Below are 18,986 nucleotides of genomic sequence, written 5' to 3'. Positions count from 1 at the left end.
TGAGGGCAGAGAGGGGGGCCCAAATCGGACAATATCGTGCTAGGGGAGTCAGGTCGTGACAAATGGTTTAGGGGAGTCGGGTCGTGACAAATGGCACCTAAAAACCATGGAAAGTTCATGTGGTGGGCACATTAATAAGGCTTTGTTTTCATCAAATACTAATCAAACAATTACACCAAGGTTAAAACAAAAGTGAAGGAAATTATGTACCCAATAGGCTAATACTAGGAATTAACCGCATCTTCAGCTGTAAAGCTTAAAGCTATCACCTTACTTACCAACCAACGTCGTGAAATCTGCTTCAAAACAATAATGTCAACTTGTCCCCGTGTTTCCTAAGTAATTGTTCCATTCAATAGCTTCCAATTCTTGTTGCCGAAATCCACATTGCATGATGAAAAAATAGAAACAGAAACCTCAACTTTTTCTTCACCAAAAAGTATGTTGTCATAAGAAGTTCAAGTCAAGGTGCCATAAAACACACAGAACCAAAAACTGTGTCGTCATAATGACTTCAGCTTGTGGACTTTTGGAGCTGCTGTGATGTGAGAGAGATGAGAGAGTGAAGCTTAGCCACAGCAGAAGTCTGATCAGGCGGGCGTTTGGAGAGAGAAACGTTCAGAGATTGAAGAACCTCATCAAGCTTACCAGCAGCCAAGGCTGCACACCCTCTCTTGTAGGCTTGGTCCGCCATGCGAGCACTGTATTCAGGTTGAGGAGAGCTCTCAAACTTTGAGATTGAAGAAGAAGATGGAGAGTCGAGCAGATCAGTGGCAAGTGCATATTCAAGATTGCAAATTGCTGTGTTGATCTCTGCCAAGAGTGCTTCCGGCATGGCTTTGATAGTCTTCAGTTTCACACCGTCAAAGACGCTCCTCCATTGGGAGCTTTTTTCTGCAGAACCCATCTCAAGAGTTTAGCTCAGGACCTGTTTCCGATTATAAGAACGACCCAATTGTGAATTTTACTTGTTTAAAAAAAAAAAATTTGCTGGTCCAAAAAACATATTTTTAAGTTCAACACTAAGATTATTAATTCTTTATATATATATTAAAAGCAATAGTAATTTTATTGACAACACAGAAAAAAGTACAGAATAACCGCAATGCCAAATATGAGTACAACATCTCCAGTTACCAAACACAAAAATAAATTAGTTTGATCTGGAGAGGATTACGCATGCCAGAAAGAGGAATGCTAGCAACCTTCTCTCTAACCTTCTCTTTTGGACCTTCTTCCTTCTCCTCATGACAAGTGTGACTTTTCTTACACTTATATCATTAATGCATCACACAAGTTAGTTTTTGTTTTCCAAGTTTTACCCTTATTAAATATATTAGCTTTTATATTTCCTTCAATTTATCCAAATTTTGTTACAACTTCCTTAGCACATTGTTAAAAATTAAATAAGAAAAAACGTCATTTTTTTTATAAAAAAAAAAGTTTGTTTCGTGACATTGTTATCATGAAAGTGATATCATCATTATTTTGTGTTTAATAAAACATATGTACTCTTTGGGAAGAAAAAAAATAAATAAAACTTCAGTTTTTATTTTCTTATTTAATTTTTAACAAGGTAGTAAGAAAGTTGTAAAAAAACTAGTTTGTTATTAAAAAGAGTTAATACATTCAATAAGGGTAAACATGGAAAACAAAAACTAGTTTGTGTGATGCATTAATGACATTGTTTTAAGTGTAAGGAAAGTGACACTTGTCATGAGAAGAAGGGAGAAGGTCCAAAAGAGAAGGTTAGAAAGAAGGTTGCTAGCATTACCCTGTCAGAAAAACCTAAAACCTCCAATTCGGTAGACAAAAACACATGTACTACCTACAATACAGATTCACCGTGCAACGGTAGTAACGACAAATCTGCATCAAAAAGTCGAACACTAAATACAAACATCAACAAACTCCTATATTGAGTTTCTGAGAATTATTAGACTAAAATAAACACAGAAATAAGGACACCGCACCACATCCTCTCCAACAAACCAAAGAGACTCGTAGCACCAATATGGCTAAACCTCTTATTTTGCACATGCAAAACCCGATCCCACACAAACCAGCAACAATCACTTTTCCAACTCCAAACACTGAACTGGAGCAAAATCCATGTAAGTGGACCAAAAGCTGCAACAAAATCATGGCGTCTTCGGTGGATTGCAGTACTTGCTTAAAAAAAACAATGAAAACCAAAGAAAAAAGCTGAGTCGACAATACCACATCGCAGCCATCCCAGCGACAACAAGACACATCCAATAACAACAAAAGTCACCAATGACCTACAACAGAAAACACACAAAAAAAATAAATAGAACACAAGATCAGATAGATCTGGGCAAGAAGACCTAAAATCCAAACTAATCTGGGCAAAGAAGAGGAGAGGGAAAGAAAACTAGGAAAGGAGAAAGGAAGATGAGGAGAGAAAAATGGAAGATGGGGAAAGCCACCAACCCCCACAGGGGGCGGCAGTTGCAGTGCAAGCTCAAATAAATTCTTTTATTTTATTTTTTACTTATTGGGGATAGATAGTCATAAATGATAATGTGCGTCGTTATTCATTTTAATACGAATGTAAGTATCTGGTACAAATTAAAACTTCAAAATAAAACAAAAGTTGCTGGTCCAAAAAATATATTTTTAATCTTTCTTTTTTTTATTATAAAGAAAGCTACGAATTTCATTAATAAAAACAAGAATGCACGGTGGTGCCGACATGTATAGAGTTACCTCGTTAAAACCTCTTAATTGCAACACATTTGCATAGTTTCTTTTTTTTTATTTTTTTATGAAAAAGAGAATTCATTCATAGAACCAAAGACGTACAAGACATCATTGTTCCTTAAACACTATGAAAACAAGGTTATATTATTTTATGGTTTATTTTATGCCCCGACTAGTCGCCAATAAAATTCAAACTTTAAAGAAAGGGTTTGAAAAATTCTTGTGAAGTAAATATTGAGAGCAGTTGGAGCATGCATATTGACCATTTGGTCATTTTGTTTTGTGGTCGGAGTTAATAGTCAACTTGGATTATTATTGTTACCAACAAGTCCACAAAGCAAAAGCTTAATCATTGTTTAAATTATCAGATAGAGTCCAATTCCTGATTGAATTTTGTCTTTCTTTTCATATGGACCCGTCAAAAGATTGATTTTCTTTTCTTTTGAATTTTTTTTTTGTTGGTCTTTTTTTGTTTTTTTGTTTTAAGTAAGTGTGGCAAGAAACTGGCAAAAGAAAAGGAGAAAAGTATAATAAAATTAAAATACTTTGATTTCTAACTCAAATAAAGAATGAAGTAAATACTGCTGATCACAACCAACATGCTGGTTGATACTAAATTACAATAATGAATTAATTATTAGCACTAATTTCACCATATGGTTATTTATTTATTTAGTGCTTTATTTTAATTTAAAAAAATATCTAATTAGAGGGAATAATAAGTGTGAGATTAGCAATATGTGTGATCATCAGTTGGAGTTGCTGTCAGCTACAGCCTTTCCATGTGGTGATCTCATTTCACGGACCTTCCTTTCCCTGGACAGAATTTGCGCCACCCTACATACGTGCAGATTAATTAAGAAAATTAATTGTGATTAGTAATGTTTAATCAATATAACATATTTATGATCATGCTAAAAAATAATATTAGATTGGTGAGTAATCAAATATACATACCTTACGAGAGCTTCTTCATTTGTTTCCTGATGAGCAGGCTCATAGATACCGGTTTGCAAATTCACCCTCGAAACCGGTTTCTTCAACAATTCCTCTCCAACTTTTACAAGGTTATTCAAGTTTTCTTGCGTAGCAATATCCACTGAAGATACTGTTTTCTGCAATGTATCATCCTGCACCATATATATTTTCACTTCAACCCGTTAATTATCGATTTTTACTGTGAGTTTGGATCATTGATTATGGTATAGATTCATAGTATGGCAGTAAATATATCCCAAATACCTGAATTCTGAGGTAATTTTTCTCACAGTCAAGAGCTCGAAAAACAGTCGCAAGGTGGAAATCGACCATGTCATTACTTGCTTGAGTAAATACATCTGTCAATGGAGAGGAACCCCCTTTCGTCAACCATCCCAAAAGACCCCATTTAGCTGCATCATCGGCATTATATTTCTCTTCAGATTTTGCTGAACCAGTACCCAACGATATCACTAAGAACCGACCATACTCAGTTGACCTTATAGCAAAGAAGTCAGAATTTCCCTGGTGGATTTCTTTTGTCACTTCGCTTATAGCAACCAAAGCCTGATAAGAAAAAACAACAACATAATGAACGAGAGCTAAATAAGGTTTTGAAATTGCATGGTATATTATAGATCAAGGTCATAATTTATTTAAATATATATACCGGGTTGTTAGCAGCAACGCCACCATCAATGAGATTGAAATCTCTTGATTCACCAGTGGAAGTTTTGGTTTCAAAATGGTGCGCTGGAAGATAGGTTGGGGCTGCTGAAGTCCCAATGCATATATCCGACAGTAAAGCATTTATGCTAGTGTTCTTTTTCTCCTATAATCACCATCAAAACACAAAACCAACCATGTAACTATATTAGATTTAACAAAACAAACATATATATATACAGACATATATATATTTAAGGATACGAAAACATACCTCATAGCTAGAGAAGACCATTGGTTGGAGCCGCTTTATATCAAAAGTTGGGATTATAACGTTTGTTAACGTGTCACTTAATCGCATGTCTCCTAATATTTCCTTCACTGTCTTATGTAAATACTTCCCATCATACTTTGGGCCTGACACAGCTTTTACCATGTCCATGGCGTCACCAATCAATGTATAGTTGCTGCACAAGAAAAATATATGTGATTGTTAGCCACTATATATGTATAATATTAAAAAAGAAAAAGGTGTTCAAGCTAAGATTAATTATACTAATAATTGATGTACATGTACAAGATTAATGACATTGAGTTGAAGTTAAGATTGATGTTAAATAGCTTGTTAGGTACCTGTCTTGGGGGAAGATTTTAGGACAGTGTTCGAGATAAAAATCGTTAATGTCTTTAGCAGCAAACAGAGGTCGATTATTTTCATCTGGGGTAGTAAGCATGGCAGTCACAAGCCCACCAGTGCTAGTCCCTGCAATCACATCAAAGTAATCTGCAAGCCTTGCTTCTTCACCATCAAGCTTCTGCATATGTGGCAAAGTTCAAGTGAAAATAAATTAGCTAGACCATTATTTTAAACATTATTAATTAAAGTTAAATTATGGGTTTTAATACATAAGCTTAATTACCTGAAGCTCGGATTCTAGGAATTTGAGTATAGTTCCGGGAATAATCCCTCTAATTCCACCTCCATCAATGCTCAGAACGGTGACGATGTTCCCGTATGTGGGAGACTGAAGAAATGATCTTGCTCTCTCCATTTGACATGAAAGAGAAGGCATACCGAATGATGCACAACACAGGAAAGGTATAGGAGAGGTACTCGGAAGGAAGAGTGCTTATTTATTATGAACTAATGAATAAAACTGCAGAGAGAATAAGCTTGAACCCTAAAAGAAGGCTGATGATGATGGGATTAATTGAGTTTAGTAACCTTGAGCACCTAGCTATGCCTTATATAGAGATCTTTTCCCCTTCCAACTTTGACCCCAAATTTGTATGCATGTCGCTATAACAAGTTTTAAGTTGGACCACTTCTGTCAGACTTTTCTAATTACTGAATCTTCCCCGCGCACTGCTATATATATGGAGACACCAAAATTTATTCATCAAAGACAAAGTCTCGTTGATTCAAATTTAGACCCATTTGAAACCTTAACAAGTAAAATATTATTTGTTTTCTGAATAAATTTGGTGACTCAAAGCGTCATCAATTAATGAAATATTATTTGTATTATATTGTTCTAGACTGTTGTTTAAGCAAATTGATAAACAGAATGCCGATCGAGAGCCAAGTCTTCGAGAAAAATTGGTACAACAAGAAATGATGTTGACAACTAGGTTTAATTCCAAACACATGACTTTGACTTAGGCCTGAAATTGTATATATTTTAACAATCAATGGGTTAGATAAGTATTGTTTTTATTGTCAATCTCAATTGTTGAAAAATTAGGCCTGAAATTTGTAGGGATTTCTATGAAGCCATTATTAAAAAAAGGGAAATTTTTTGGTTGAATATCTTGATGAACAAGCATCTAAAAAGATTGATGATAAGTTTAATAGTTGGTGATCAAAGTTTAAATGTGTCTAGACTTTTGACCAATATCCTCAACTATAATATATATATATATAGAAATTCTCATATTCGGATGTCCGGATGTTATTACCATACGGACGTACGCTGTGTATTTTCTACTACCTCTTTTTGCTTTCATCTTTATTTATAATGGCATGAGCACAATAATAACGTGCGGACATTTTAATGAGAGAATATATATAGCACATGAAAATATAGAAGTATATAAATAATTCCCAAAATTACAAAGGGGTAGTGCTCCAGACCTAATTACTCTAAAGCCGACCCAGATAGCCAACCCTTACGTAAGAATTAGCAACAGATTAGGGGTGCAAAGTATTATTTAACATTAATTAAGTTCCACCACTTCGATGGAGAATCGTCAAAAGGCCCAGAAGAGTTTAATAAAATAATACTGGGTGATACAAAGGTTTAGCTTAATTATTATTCAACTATATAGCTGTAGCTAGCTGGTATTATATAGGTGTTTTGGTAATTGCTTTACATGCTAGCTTTGATAAGTATGAGGAGGAGAGGTTCCTTCAAATGAAATGAAGATGCTTCTTTTTCCTTATGTTGAGATATAATTTAAATATATGTGAATCATTGAGACTGGGTCAAGACCTTTGACAATCAGTCCTAACCCAAGTCGTCCAAAATAGTAAACACCATGGAAACTTCAGGAGTTAAGTGACAAGAAGAAGGAAGAAAAAAAAAACACTGAGAAGACAGTTCTAGTGGGAAAAAATAAATTTTATGTCTGTGTTTCGCAATTACCAGAAGTTAGGAAATTTCACAAGACTCTCTGCTGCAATACTTTTTTGGTCGAAACAAAAGAAAGTTCTCATGTATATGGACTTTTCTCATGTACGGAATGTGAGAATTTTCTGCAATATTCTTTATGCATAGATTGGCCGGACATTAAATATACCAAAATTCAGTTTTTTCCTTTGTCTCGACTCTTTCAACTCTGTAAATTATACAATATGGGATCCGGTTAATTCGTTTCGAAGCTCATTAGATAAACCCAATCGAAAAATAAAATTCTTTAGCAAATTTTATTTCTCCAACTTCCTTTTGCGACTATATATAATGCTATTAATAATACATATGATAAAATTAAAATTGTGTTGTATGTATTTTGTCAATCAAATGGGCATGGGAATGTGTTAATTTATTCACTTTTAGGGCAAGTTGGATATTGTTGTGCTATGAAAATAATAGCTGTCAGATTTGCTGTGAGATAAAGCAGTTTGGCGTTTGGTTAAAAGTGTTGTTGGTACAATAACTAGTAAAAAAAATTTGAACACTAGGGCTGACGTCAGTGTGCTAACATCAGCACAAATCTCGGGCTAGCGCACGGGCTCGCCTCCCCCTCAGGCCAGCCCAATCTGCTGGGGTCCACCTCCTGCCCAGGCCAACCTTCTCTGTTGGAGACCTGATTTGGGCTAAAAACCCCCCCAGCCCACCCCTTGCCTTCTCTGCTGGAACTGCTCTAACCCAAGTCATGGAAACTTCAGGAGTGAAGTGACACATTCCCTGGCTAATAATTTTCTCTCAAAAATATATTGTGAGGCTTTTCAAATTAAATTTGTGGGTGAGCACTTTTGAGAAATTTTAAAGAAACAAGAAGAAGAAGAAAAAAAACACCGAGAAGTTAGGAAATTTCACAAGACTCTCTCCTGCAAGACCCTTTTTGGTCGAAACAAAATAAAGTTATCATGTATATGGACTTTTCTTTTTGTTCAAACCCAAACTGTAATCAATTGACTAAGTACGGACATCAAATATACCAAAATCTAATTTTTCCCTTTGTCTCGACTCTTTCAATTCTGTAAATTATACAATATGGGATCTGGTTAATTCATTTCGTAAATCCAATCAAAAAATAAAAGTCTGTAGCAAATTTTATTTCTCAAACTTCCTTTACGACTATATATAATGCTATTAATAATACATATATGATAAAATTAAAATTGTATTGTATGTATTTTGTAAATCAAATGGGTAGTGAATGTGTTAATTTATTCACTTTTAGTGGTCAGTTTTCAGAAATTGGGCTTGAAATTTGTACGGTTTCTATCAAGCCTTGATGTTTTTTTCTTATAAGAAAAAAAAGAAAGGAAAAAACGTGTTGAATATCTTGATGATATGTATGACGATGATCAAAAGTTTAAATCTGTCCAAACATAATATTAAATTAATAATTAATCCCCAGACATAATATTAATTAACTCTAAAGCCGACCCATATAGCCAACTCTTACTAATTATGTATAGTTAGTAAAATACGGAACGGAACATATTTTATTTGGCAAAGGGTTTAGGTTGTTAGTTGATCTAGGTTTTTTTTCAATTGATTTACATGCATCACTTGAAGCCTAAAGTCTCTGCTACTACAGGGATGGTTTTATAAGTATGAGGAGGCTCCTTTAAATGAAGATGCTCCTTTAAATGGTTTGATAAGTATGATAAGTATGAAGCCTAAAGTCTCTACACTAATGGATACCACAAAATCTTATGTTATATTTAACGAAAGCATAAATAAACTCTTAATTGTTAGTGAATATATTGTTTTGATGGCATACGCATTCTACGAAACTAGTTTCAACGATCCAATTGTCAAACTTGTTTATTTATACTTCGAGATCATATAGGCCAAAAATCGGAAAAAATAAACATTCAAAGATCAAGTAATGGGACAAAACTTTTCGACGGTTATAAACGAAAAATCACGATTTAACGGTTATTTCAATTTTGATTTTGATGATTTTTTACAGCTACACTCCTTGACCCTATATGAATACAATGAACTAATTCAATCGTCAATTTAAAATATATATATATATTTTCTAACAAAAACCCAATCTGAACTACAATAATATATTTTTCCAACAAAAATCCGATCTGAACTAAAATAATAAATTTAAAGCTACTTAATAAATATATATACCGTTTAATTTCTTAAGTGTTATGCATACAAAATAAAAAACAAAAACAAAAATAAATATATATACCGTTTAATTTCTTAACAAAATATTTGGATTACGTCATGCAAAGATTTTAAAAAATAATTTATTTTATTTTATTTGTTTTTGTAAAGACTTTGCGCGACGAAACAAACTTTGTCGCTCAAGACTTTGTGCAACGAAGTTTAGTGTTTTGTCGCGTAAAGTCATGCAAAGATTTTAAAAAATAATTTTTTTATTTTATTTTTTTTGTAAAGACTTTACGTGACGAAACACACTTCGTCGCTCAAGACTTTGTGCAATGAAGTTTATTGTTTCGTCGCGAAAAGTCACTTTGAGCGACGATGTTTTGTCGTCGCGCAAAAGTTTGTCGCTCAAAGTGACTTTGTGCGATGATGTGTGTTTCGTTATGCAAAATTTAGTTGCGTAAGACTTTAAGCGACGAAGTTTTGAGTTTCGTCATACAAAATTTGGTCGCGCAAGGGTTTTTTTTTACTAGTGATATATATAGCACATGAAAATATGGAAGTATATAAATAATTCCCAAAATTACAAAGAGGTAGTGCTCCAGATTTAATTACTCCAAGCCGACCCAGATAGCCAACCCTTACGTAAGAATTAGCAACAGATTAGGGGTGCAAAGTGGTATTTAACATTAATTAAGTTCAACCACTTCCATGGAGAATCGTCAAAAGGCCCAGAAGAGTTTAATAAAATAATATTGGGTGATACAGAGGTAGGTTTAGCTTAATTATTATTCAACTATAATATAGGTGTTTTGGCATTGATTTACATGCTAGCTTTGATAAGTATGTGGAGGAGAGGTTCCTTCAAATGAAATGAAGATGCTTCTTTTTGTTTATGTTGAGACTGGGTCAAGACCTTTCACAATCAGTCCTAACCCAAGTCATGGAAACTCCATGGAGTGAAGTGACACATTCTCTTGACCAAAAAAAGAAGTGACACATTCCCTAGCTAATAATTTTCTCTCAAAAATATATTGTGAGGCTTTTCAATTTAAATTTGTGGGTGAGCACTTATGAGAAATTTTAAAGAAACAAGAAGAAGAAAAAAAAAACACCGAGAAGTTAGGAAATTTCATAAGACTCTCTTGCAAGACTTTTTTGGTCGAAACAAAATTAAGTTATCATGTATATGGACTTTTCTTTTTGTTCAAACCCAAACTGTAATCAATTGACTAAGTACGGACATCAAATATACCAAAATCCAATTTTTCCCTTTGTCTCGACTCTTTCAACTCTGTAAATTATACAATATGGGATCTGGTTAATTCATTTCGTAAATCCAATCAAAAAATAAAAGTCTGTAGCAAATTTTATTTCTCCAACTTCCTTTACGACTATATATAATGCTATTAATAGTACATATATGATAAAATTAAAATTGTATTTTATGTATTTTGTCAATCAAATGGGCAGGGAATGTGTTAATTTATTCACTTTTAGTGGTCAGTTTTTCAGAAATTGGGCTTGAAATTTGTACGGATTTCTATCAAGCCTTGATGTTTTTTTCTTATAAGAAAAAAAGAAAGGAAAAAACGTGTTGAATATCTTGATGATATGTATAACGATGATCAAAAGTTTAAATCTATCGAAACTTTTGGGCAATCCTAAATTAATAATTAATCCCCAGACATAATATTAATTAACTCTAAAGCCGACCCATATAGCCAACCCTTACTAGTTATGTATAGTTAGTAAAATACAGAATGGAAAAAGTATGTCGGCAAAGGGTTTAGGTTGTTAGTTGATCTAGGTTTTTTTTCAATTGATTTACATGCATCACTTGAAGCCTAAAGTCTCTGCTACTACAGGGATGGTTTGATAAGTATGAGGAGGCTCCTTTAAATGAAGATGCTTCTTTTTCTTAATTTTGATAAGAAAAATATGTGATAAATTAATTCAGTCAAGAGTGCTCCATAGTCTGGTCAAGACCTATCATAATCAGTCATATTAACTTGTTTAATTAGTGGAACATAAGTGGTTCAAAATACTTGTTTAACTTGTTTAATTTGTTTAATTAATGTTTAATCAATCAATTTACAACGTGGGATATATGTTTAATTTGTTTAATTAGTGTTTAATCAATCAATTTACAACGTGGGATATGTGTTTAATTTGTTTCGAAGTTCATTGCAATGCTTCAAAAAGAAAAAGAAAAACTCTGGTGCGTAATACTTAGCCAAATAAATAAAGAATATGAAGGAAGGAACATATTATACATATATATATATATATACTGCTGATTACATCACAACCAACCTGTTAATTGGTATTTATTGGGAGAAAATTAAATTAAACAATTCCTCGCTTACACTGGGAGAAAATAATTTCAGTACTGAATTACACATGAAGAAAAAAAATAAAATTATTGACCTAGCATTTCATCATGACTTTGATAGCCTTTTATTTTTCTTGAAGATTAAACATAATTAAAAGGAATTTTATTTACGTATGAGAGCAGCATATTATTATTTCTTTGGTGGTGCTGCTGATCATGTCCTTTCATGAACGACCTTGCTCCTCTGAGCCCTCTCCTTAGAGAGAACGCTCGCTATCCTACACATGCAAATTAATTAACAAAACAAAAGTCATTAGTATGTTAATTTATTGAGTTTACATGATCATGCTACAACTTAATCATAATATATAATAGAGCAAATACCTCACAAGAGCCTCTGCATTTGTAACCTCAGGACGAACAGGCTTGGATTTACCGGTATCAAAATTCACTCTCGAAACCGGTTTCTTCAACAATGCCTCTCCAACTTTTACCAAATCATTCAAGTTTTGTTCTGTGGCAATATCCACAGAAGCCAATGTTCCACTCAGCGTATCATCCTGCATATTCATTTCCGAGTACTTGTGCGCTTAGTTTGTCTATGTAATACATTTTTTTGTGCGTATATAAAACGGTCATTAATTTGATTTAGTGATATTTATCTCAACTTTATTGCACATTCTTATGTTACCTGAATTCGAAGGTAATTGTCATGAGACTGAAGGGCTTGAAAAACGGTAGCAAGGTGGAAATCAACCATGTCACTACCTGCTTGGGTAAATATTTCCACCAGTGGAGCCGAAAAATCGGATCCGACAAGCCACCCTAAAGCACCCCACTCAGCCGCTTCATTGGCGTCATACTTCTCATCAGACGTTGTTCCAGTCCCTAGTGATATGACTAGGAACCGCCCATACAACTGTTCATTTTCACCCATAGGCTGGAAGTCAGGGTTGCCCTTGTGGATTTGTTTTGTCACTTCGCTCATAGCAACCAAGGCCTAGTAAAAAAAAATAATTAATACACACATATTAATGATGATCATATATATGAAATAATTCAGATTATGCAAATTAGGTTTTTGGAATTTGATCAATTAATGTATACCGGGTTATTGGCAGCAACTCCACCGTCGGTGAGATTGAATTCTCTTGATTCACCATTTGAATTTGTGGATTTAAATTGATATGTTGGAAGATAGTATGGGGCTGCTGAAGTTCCAATGCATATATCCGAGAGCAAAGCATCTAAGCTGGGTTTCTTTTTCAACTATAATCATGACAAACATATATATACAAAATCAAGAAAAGAGCACCATTAGAATTAAATTATGTAAATATATGCATGTGTTTCAATTAAGAGATAATTAATAAACAAACCTGATAGCTGGAGAAGAAAACTGGTTGCAGCCGCTTTATATCAAAACTTGGGATTACAACGTTAGTTAAGGTATCGCGCAAATGTTTGTCTCCTAATTTTTCCTTCAGCATTTTATGTAAATACTTCCCGTCATATTTTGGTCTCCCTAAAACTTTCAAATCCTCCGCGACATTGGCAAGTGGAGAACTGTTGTACATGGATGAAAATTAATTATCTTGAACCATTATGTATACGAATGTTGTAGTACAAAAATCTATGAAGAATTAACTATACCTGGATTGGGGGAAGATTTTGGGACAGTTTTCGAGATAAAAAGGGTTGATATCTTTAGCAGCATACAAGGGACGGTTATTTTCATTTGGGGTAGTAAGCATGGCTGTCACAAGGCCACCAGTACTAGTCCCTGCAATCACATCAAAATAATCTGCCAGCCTTGCATCCTGACCATCCAGTTTCTGCATATGGCAAACAAGTAAAGCGAAAAGTTAGTCGCATTAGATTTTTTATTTTTTATTATTTAAAAAAAGAATGAGAAACACCAACAAATTGTGAGAAGTGCAAACATGCTCACTAAGTGTAACACCACATGATGGCGTGACCAATTCACTTATATTATAACATGTGTATTTATTTAAAGTTTTGGTTTGATCATTGTTTTACCTGAAGCTCAGACTCTAGGAAGTTGAGGATGGTTCCTGGGATAATCCCTCTTATTCCACCTCCATCAATACTAAGAACAGTAATGAGACTTCCATTTGTGGGAGAGTGAAGGGATGATCTTGTTTTCTCCATTAGTGATAAAAGAGAAGGTTATGCACAAGACTTGGTTAAGGAACGAAAACTCAGAGAGAGAGAGAGAGAGATTAATTTGAAACTTCAAGAATCTCAAGAGGAAGGCGTTGTAGGTTGTAGGAATTAAGCTCTGGTTGTGCGGTTTATATAGAGATCTTTCCCCCCAATCTTATGTATATCTTGACCGAGTTGTTTCAGTTTCTTTGTCTTTTTTTTTGTTTTTTGATGAGAAGTTTACTTTGTCTTTTGAGTAGTCCTTATATTGTTATCTTTCCCCCCAAACTAAGTCCAAGACGTAACATTCGTATTGTGATTATTCATTTGTCCATCCATGTTATACGTACTTTGCCAGAATAAGTTTATGTTCTTCGCAGTGATCACATAAATCTTCCTACACAGAATTTTCTATTTTCTATTTTCTAACTAGTACTGCTCATATGCATTGATTCATTCCTGCACGTGGAAAGACTCATCACTATTTATACCTCACATGTTAATTAACACACCTTATATATCCCACCATATTTACCTATGTATCTGTGTACGTATATATGTATATGTACGTATATGTGTGTGTAAACGTACTTACATGTGTCTATATGTATAAATAATAAAAATAATAATAATATTGTCAATATTGTTGTCAGTGGATCGCTAGGGTTAGAACTTAGATAGATGACTATATACATATAATATACATGTCATTTCAATGCATTGTGTGTATCGACAAGTTGCATTGTTTTTCGCGTGAAATTTCATATTTAAATGAAAATCACGATGTTAAAACATAATATTGATTTAAAATCCCACATTTCAATTCACTTCCGTTGAGATTCACGCATTTGCGTGTACGTCATCGTTTTGAAGGTTGAACATCCAAATCAAGATGGAGTGTTCATCCTACTTTCTTGTGTTTTGAATTTTATTTACCAGTACCAGGTCCACTGGTCTGGCCCAGCTTCTTAATTTGTCTTGTTCAAGCCTTGCCTCAATTGATTGGGATGGTCCAGCATGGCTGCCCTGCCTCCTCCTCGTGAGAAATGCTTACTTATATGCCAACAAATTCATCAGATAAACCCAATCTTTATTGGCATGTTTATAACCAGGAATGAGAGTCGCTCCCATTGAAGGATATTTCAGCATTTAATAATGTGATTGCTGATAAGACTCACCCCGACACTAATTAGAAATTAGTCAACATGTTTAATAATGTAAACAAAAAACCAACGAGATATAGTTCGATGAAAAGGATCTTGATATGCAGACTCATAGTCTTATATTCAAACTCTGATAACACTATAGTAGTGTGTGTGTATGACAAACCCCCCTTCCCATCGCACCTTAAAATCTCTCACAAATTTATTAGACAAGATTAAAATGTAACCATCACTCTCTCTATGGTCGGGCTTAAATGTATCGTGTATGAGCCCATATCCAACTTCTGGATCAATGGTTTAAGCTGGACCGGTTACATTTGGGCTGGTTTTAAGCTGGACTGGTTATATTGGGCCGATTACATTTTAGTGTTCAGCCCAGGGTAAAATAAGTTGGAAATATCAGGAATTTAGAAAAAGAAAAAGAAAAACGATGGAGAGGGATTATAATATAAAACAAAGCAGAGCTGTCTTGCTAGAAAAGAAAGCGGAGCTGCCCAGCCCAAACACTGAAAGAGAAGAGAGAAAGAGCGAAGAGCGAAGAGAATGTCAGGCATGGAGAGGCTTCAGAGGATGTTCGCCGGTGCCGGAGGAGGTTTGGGCCACCCACCTCCCGACTCGCCGACTCTCGATTCTTCCGAGCAGGTTTACATCTCCTCCCTCGCCCTCCTCAAGATGCTGAAGCACGGTGAGCTCTCTCCTTCCTCTTCTTCTTTCTTTTACTTCGCATCTTGTCCAGTCTGATCGAATTTCAGTTCCTAACTTGGGGTTTTAGGGTTTTGTTGCATTCTTAGCTATGGATTTGACGTATGGACTTCAAAACCCTAAGTAGGCGACGATGTTTGTGAATCTTGTCGAAATTGTGCATTATGGATCCTAATTAGGGTTTTTGAAGCTTAATTGGAGCTTTTTGTAATGTGATTTATTTATTTAATGCTTACTTGTGGTTTGGGATTTGGTAATTATTAGGAAGGGCGGGAGTTCCAATGGAGGTTATGGGATTGATGCTCGGAGAGTTTGTGGATGAGTACACTGTACGTGTGGTCGATGTGTTTGCTATGCCGCAGAGTGGTACTGGTGTTAGTGTCGAAGCTGTTGATCATGTCTTTCAGACTAACATGCTTGATATGCTTAAGCAGACTGGACGGTATGCCTTTTTCTCACTTTGATTTATGAAATGTAGAGTAGTTGTTAAAAATGCATTATACAGGTTGTCTTAATTCAATAAACATGGCATTACTACTTCTGGATTGCAGATAGATTACATTCAATTTATTGTTTTCGGGAAATGACTGAATAAATAAGAACATTATGATTCGATTGGGGACTTTTCTGTAAGGAGCTCGTGCAAAGATTTATCTTTGTGTTTCTGGTTTTTAAATTGTGTATCCCTTTGTGGGAGTTATAATCAGTATTTATATTTTTGTATTTGCATTAATAATTATGAGTGCAAACTGAAGTTTGTGTGAGGTGATAAGTTAGAATAGCTTATTAACACCTTCATTGTTAATACTTTTACGTTTGTGTCACAGTTCACTCTCTGTGTTCTCAAATTATGTGGTTATAAATGACCATCATTGCTGATGCCTTACTGTAACTTATGTTTTTCTGATTGCTAATGCAGACCAGAGATGGTTGTGGGGTGGTACCATTCACATCCTGGATTTGGCTGCTGGCTATCTGGTGTCGACATTAATACACAGCAGGTTGTGGTTTGATTTATATTTCCTATTTCATTGTACACAAGTTTATTTTTTCTCCTTGATGTCATGTATATTTATGTATGTTGGTGCATGCGTACTGATGTCTTTGTTATGAAGAAGAAATTGGTGGTTGTAGGCTCTTTTTTCTTGCCTACGGTTCCACATTGTCTGTTCACTTCTGTCTGTTTTATCATCATAGTCTTCTTCTTTGGTACCCTAATATTAGATTAACTATTACACCCAAAATTCTTTAGGTCAAAATCTAAATCTTACTTTTGCAGTCTATGATGTGTCAAAAATCTTAATAGTTAATCAAGATCATGTTTATGTTTGTGTACAGCATTCTTGTTTATCCTACTTTCATTAACTAAGATTGAGTCTTCTGCAGCGTAGAATAGTTTGACTGTTCTCAATGGATGTTGTACTGTTATTGGTGATACCCTTGAGTAGAAACTTTATTGTTGCTTAGCATGGTCGGAAAGAGGGGGGCCAGGGGTTCTGGCAATTAATGTTCATTCTGTTCTTTACCCAAATGCAATTTTGTCTTGTACCTTTAATCTTTTGTAGAGCTTTGAAGCATTGAATCAACGTGCTGTGGCTGTGGTGGTGGATCCAATTCAGAGTGTGAAGGGAAAGGTGGTCATTGATGCCTTCCGTCTTATCAACCCACAAACTATGATGCTTGGCCAAGAACCACGCCAGACTACATCTAATCTTGGACATCTTAATAAGCCATCCATTCAAGTGAGTCCTGAACAAGTAATTTTAACTCCATTCTTTGCAATCACAACTTTTTGACCTCTTGTGCAATTTCCTCTGCAGGCATTGATCCATGGGTTAAACCGGCATTATTACTCCATAGCAATTAATTACAGGAAGAATGAACTTGAGGAGAAAATGTTGCTTAACCTTCACAAGAAGAAATGGACTGATGGGTTGACACTTAGGCGCTTTGATAATCATTCAAAGACAAATGAGCAAACTGTTGAGGTAAGTGAAGGTTTCATGAACTTCAATTTATAGTGGTTTGAACTAGTGACTTCTTATTTTAATTCGATGTCTATAGCTGAAGTATATACTTTTTTTTTATGGTGACTGAAGTATATACTTTAGCGCCCAAAAACTCTACGATTATAGTTTAAGAAAAAACCATTAAGTTTCCATCTCAGTGCAGTTTTCCTGGTTAGAAGTCCATGTTCTCACAAAATAATAACTAAAACCATCTGCCTGAATTAATTTTCAAAAGGGCTAAAGGTTTTGCCCCGTTGGACTATGGGTTTTATCCTCTCCCTCAAGAGTGACTGTTGAAATGTTTTGCTCAGCAAGTTTAAAACGTGAGCTGGTTTTGATTTATTATAGGTCGACTAAATTTACTGCCTGAAGTCGTGATTAAATTCCTTTGCATCTGGATTTTGCAGGAGATGAAGAACTTGGCTGTCAAATACAACAAAGCAGTCCAGGAGGAGGACGAGTTACCTCCAGAGAAGCTCGCGATTGCAAATGTTGGAAGGCAGGATGCCAAGAAGCACCTTGAAGAACATGTCTCCAACCTGATGTCCTCAAACATAGTCCAGACCTTGGGAACAATGCTTGATACGGTTGTGTTCTAGAGAGTTCGAAGTCCAAGTCTGGAAACTGAGGTTGCATTGCTGTGTGAGTGGGGCCACTGATAATCTTTATTGCTTTGAAACAGTGTTGGTATGCAAAACTAGTTTTAGCTGAACTAAAATATCTCCTTGAAAGTTCAACCATGTGGACTTAATTTTTACCTATGGATTGTGTTTTACAGTAAATGAATTTTCTAGGGGTGGGCATCTAAAACCGAAATACCGAAATCGTACCCTAACCGAACCGTACCATACCGATTTCATACCGTTTCATTCGGTACCGATCAATATTCGGTACCGTACCGTACTGTACCAATAGAGTATGGTATGGTAGCGGTATCAAGTATTTGGTACCGATCAATACCGTACCGTACCGAATACTATTCAGATATATAATTTTCTATTGAATATGTTGATGGATATTGCATATGTTGATTAGGATTTTGTTGATTTGGATATTGAATATGTTATATTCAATGGATATTGAATATGTTATATTCAATGGATATTGAATATGTTGATTAGGATTTGGTTGATTTGGATATTGAATATGTTGATTAGGATTTGGATATTGATAATTGAATATGTTGAATCTTTGAATTTGTAACTTAGGCATCACTTATTTTGGTAAATGAATATGTTGAATATTGAATTGGTTCATTTTTTAGTTGTGTCATTTTTGTACCGAAATGGTACCGATACCGACACGGTACGGTATGGTACGGTACCAATTTTGACAAACGATAATCCCATACCGTACCATACTGATTTAAATTTCCGGTATCGGTAGCGGTACGGGCTCAATACCGTACCATACCGTACCGTGCCCACCCCTAGAATTTTCA

General features: G+C 34.9%; 3 protein-coding genes across 3 annotated transcripts; 1 reads left to right on the top strand and 2 right to left on the bottom strand.

The window, feature by feature from the left end:
- Positions 1-3,332: 3,332 nt before the first annotated feature.
- LOC110746485 (patatin-like protein 2) lies at positions 3,333-5,565 on the bottom strand. The gene is made up of 7 exons (XM_088246794.1): positions 5,289-5,565; positions 5,002-5,183; positions 4,643-4,835; positions 4,373-4,534; positions 3,967-4,269; positions 3,682-3,854; positions 3,333-3,561 (listed from the first exon to the last, which is right to left on the bottom strand). The coding sequence occupies exons 1-7, from the start codon at positions 5,439-5,441 to the stop codon at positions 3,474-3,476; spliced, it is 1,254 nt and encodes a 417-aa protein (XP_088102920.1). The 5' UTR covers positions 5,442-5,565; the 3' UTR covers positions 3,333-3,473.
- A 5,905-nt stretch (positions 5,566-11,470) lies between these two features.
- Positions 11,471-13,774, bottom strand: LOC110761989 (patatin-like protein 2). Its single transcript, XM_021964582.2, has 7 exons — positions 13,546-13,774; positions 13,159-13,340; positions 12,885-13,071; positions 12,613-12,774; positions 12,197-12,505; positions 11,890-12,065; positions 11,471-11,783 (listed from the first exon to the last, which is right to left on the bottom strand). The coding sequence occupies exons 1-7, from the start codon at positions 13,675-13,677 to the stop codon at positions 11,720-11,722; spliced, it is 1,212 nt and encodes a 403-aa protein (XP_021820274.1). The 5' UTR covers positions 13,678-13,774; the 3' UTR covers positions 11,471-11,719.
- Positions 13,775-15,303: 1,529 nt separating this feature from the next.
- Positions 15,304-18,336, top strand: LOC110761950 (Mov34/MPN/PAD-1 family protein). The gene is made up of 6 exons (XM_021964533.2): positions 15,304-15,519; positions 15,801-15,978; positions 16,456-16,537; positions 17,102-17,278; positions 17,357-17,524; positions 17,953-18,336. The coding sequence occupies exons 1-6, from the start codon at positions 15,378-15,380 to the stop codon at positions 18,142-18,144; spliced, it is 939 nt and encodes a 312-aa protein (XP_021820225.1). The 5' UTR covers positions 15,304-15,377; the 3' UTR covers positions 18,145-18,336.
- Positions 18,337-18,986: the final 650 nt, after the last annotated feature.

The sequence above is a fragment of the Prunus avium genome, chromosome 1 (genome assembly GCF_965620075.1).
Source record: "Prunus avium chromosome 1, drPruAviu1.hap1.1, whole genome shotgun sequence".
Classification (NCBI taxonomy): domain Eukaryota; kingdom Viridiplantae; phylum Streptophyta; class Magnoliopsida; order Rosales; family Rosaceae; genus Prunus; species Prunus avium.
This window is presented reverse-complemented; position numbering and strand designations above follow the sequence as displayed.

What these genes read in the sequence shown, in the direction of transcription:
- LOC110746485 (XM_088246794.1), bottom strand. Translation starts at nt 5,441, where the DNA reads ATGCCTTCTCTTTCATGTCAAATGGAGAGAGCAAGATCATTTCTTCAG. An exon ending in AAAATCTTCCCCCAAGACAG is followed by an intron (nt 4,836 to 5,001) that starts GTACCTAACAAG and finishes TTTCTTGTGCAG; the next exon opens with CAACTATACATTGATTGGTG. An exon ending in AATGAAGAAGCTCTCGTAAG is followed by an intron (nt 3,562 to 3,681) that starts GTATGTATATTT and finishes GCACGTATGTAG; the next exon opens with GGTGGCGCAAATTCTGTCCA.
- LOC110761989 (XM_021964582.2), bottom strand. Translation starts at nt 13,677, where the DNA reads ATGGAGAAAACAAGATCATCCCTTCACTCTCCCACAAATGGAAGTCTC. An exon ending in GAGTTGCTGCCAATAACCCG is followed by an intron (nt 12,506 to 12,612) that starts GTATACATTAAT and finishes TTTTTTTACTAG; the next exon opens with GCCTTGGTTGCTATGAGCGA. An exon ending in AATGCAGAGGCTCTTGTGAG is followed by an intron (nt 11,784 to 11,889) that starts GTATTTGCTCTA and finishes TTGCATGTGTAG; the next exon opens with GATAGCGAGCGTTCTCTCTA.
- LOC110761950 (XM_021964533.2), top strand. Translation starts at nt 15,378, where the DNA reads ATGTCAGGCATGGAGAGGCTTCAGAGGATGTTCGCCGGTGCCGGAGGA. An exon ending in TCGACATTAATACACAGCAG is followed by an intron (nt 16,538 to 17,101) that starts GTTGTGGTTTGA and finishes AATCTTTTGTAG; the next exon opens with AGCTTTGAAGCATTGAATCA. An exon ending in TTAATAAGCCATCCATTCAA is followed by an intron (nt 17,279 to 17,356) that starts GTGAGTCCTGAA and finishes TTTCCTCTGCAG; the next exon opens with GCATTGATCCATGGGTTAAA.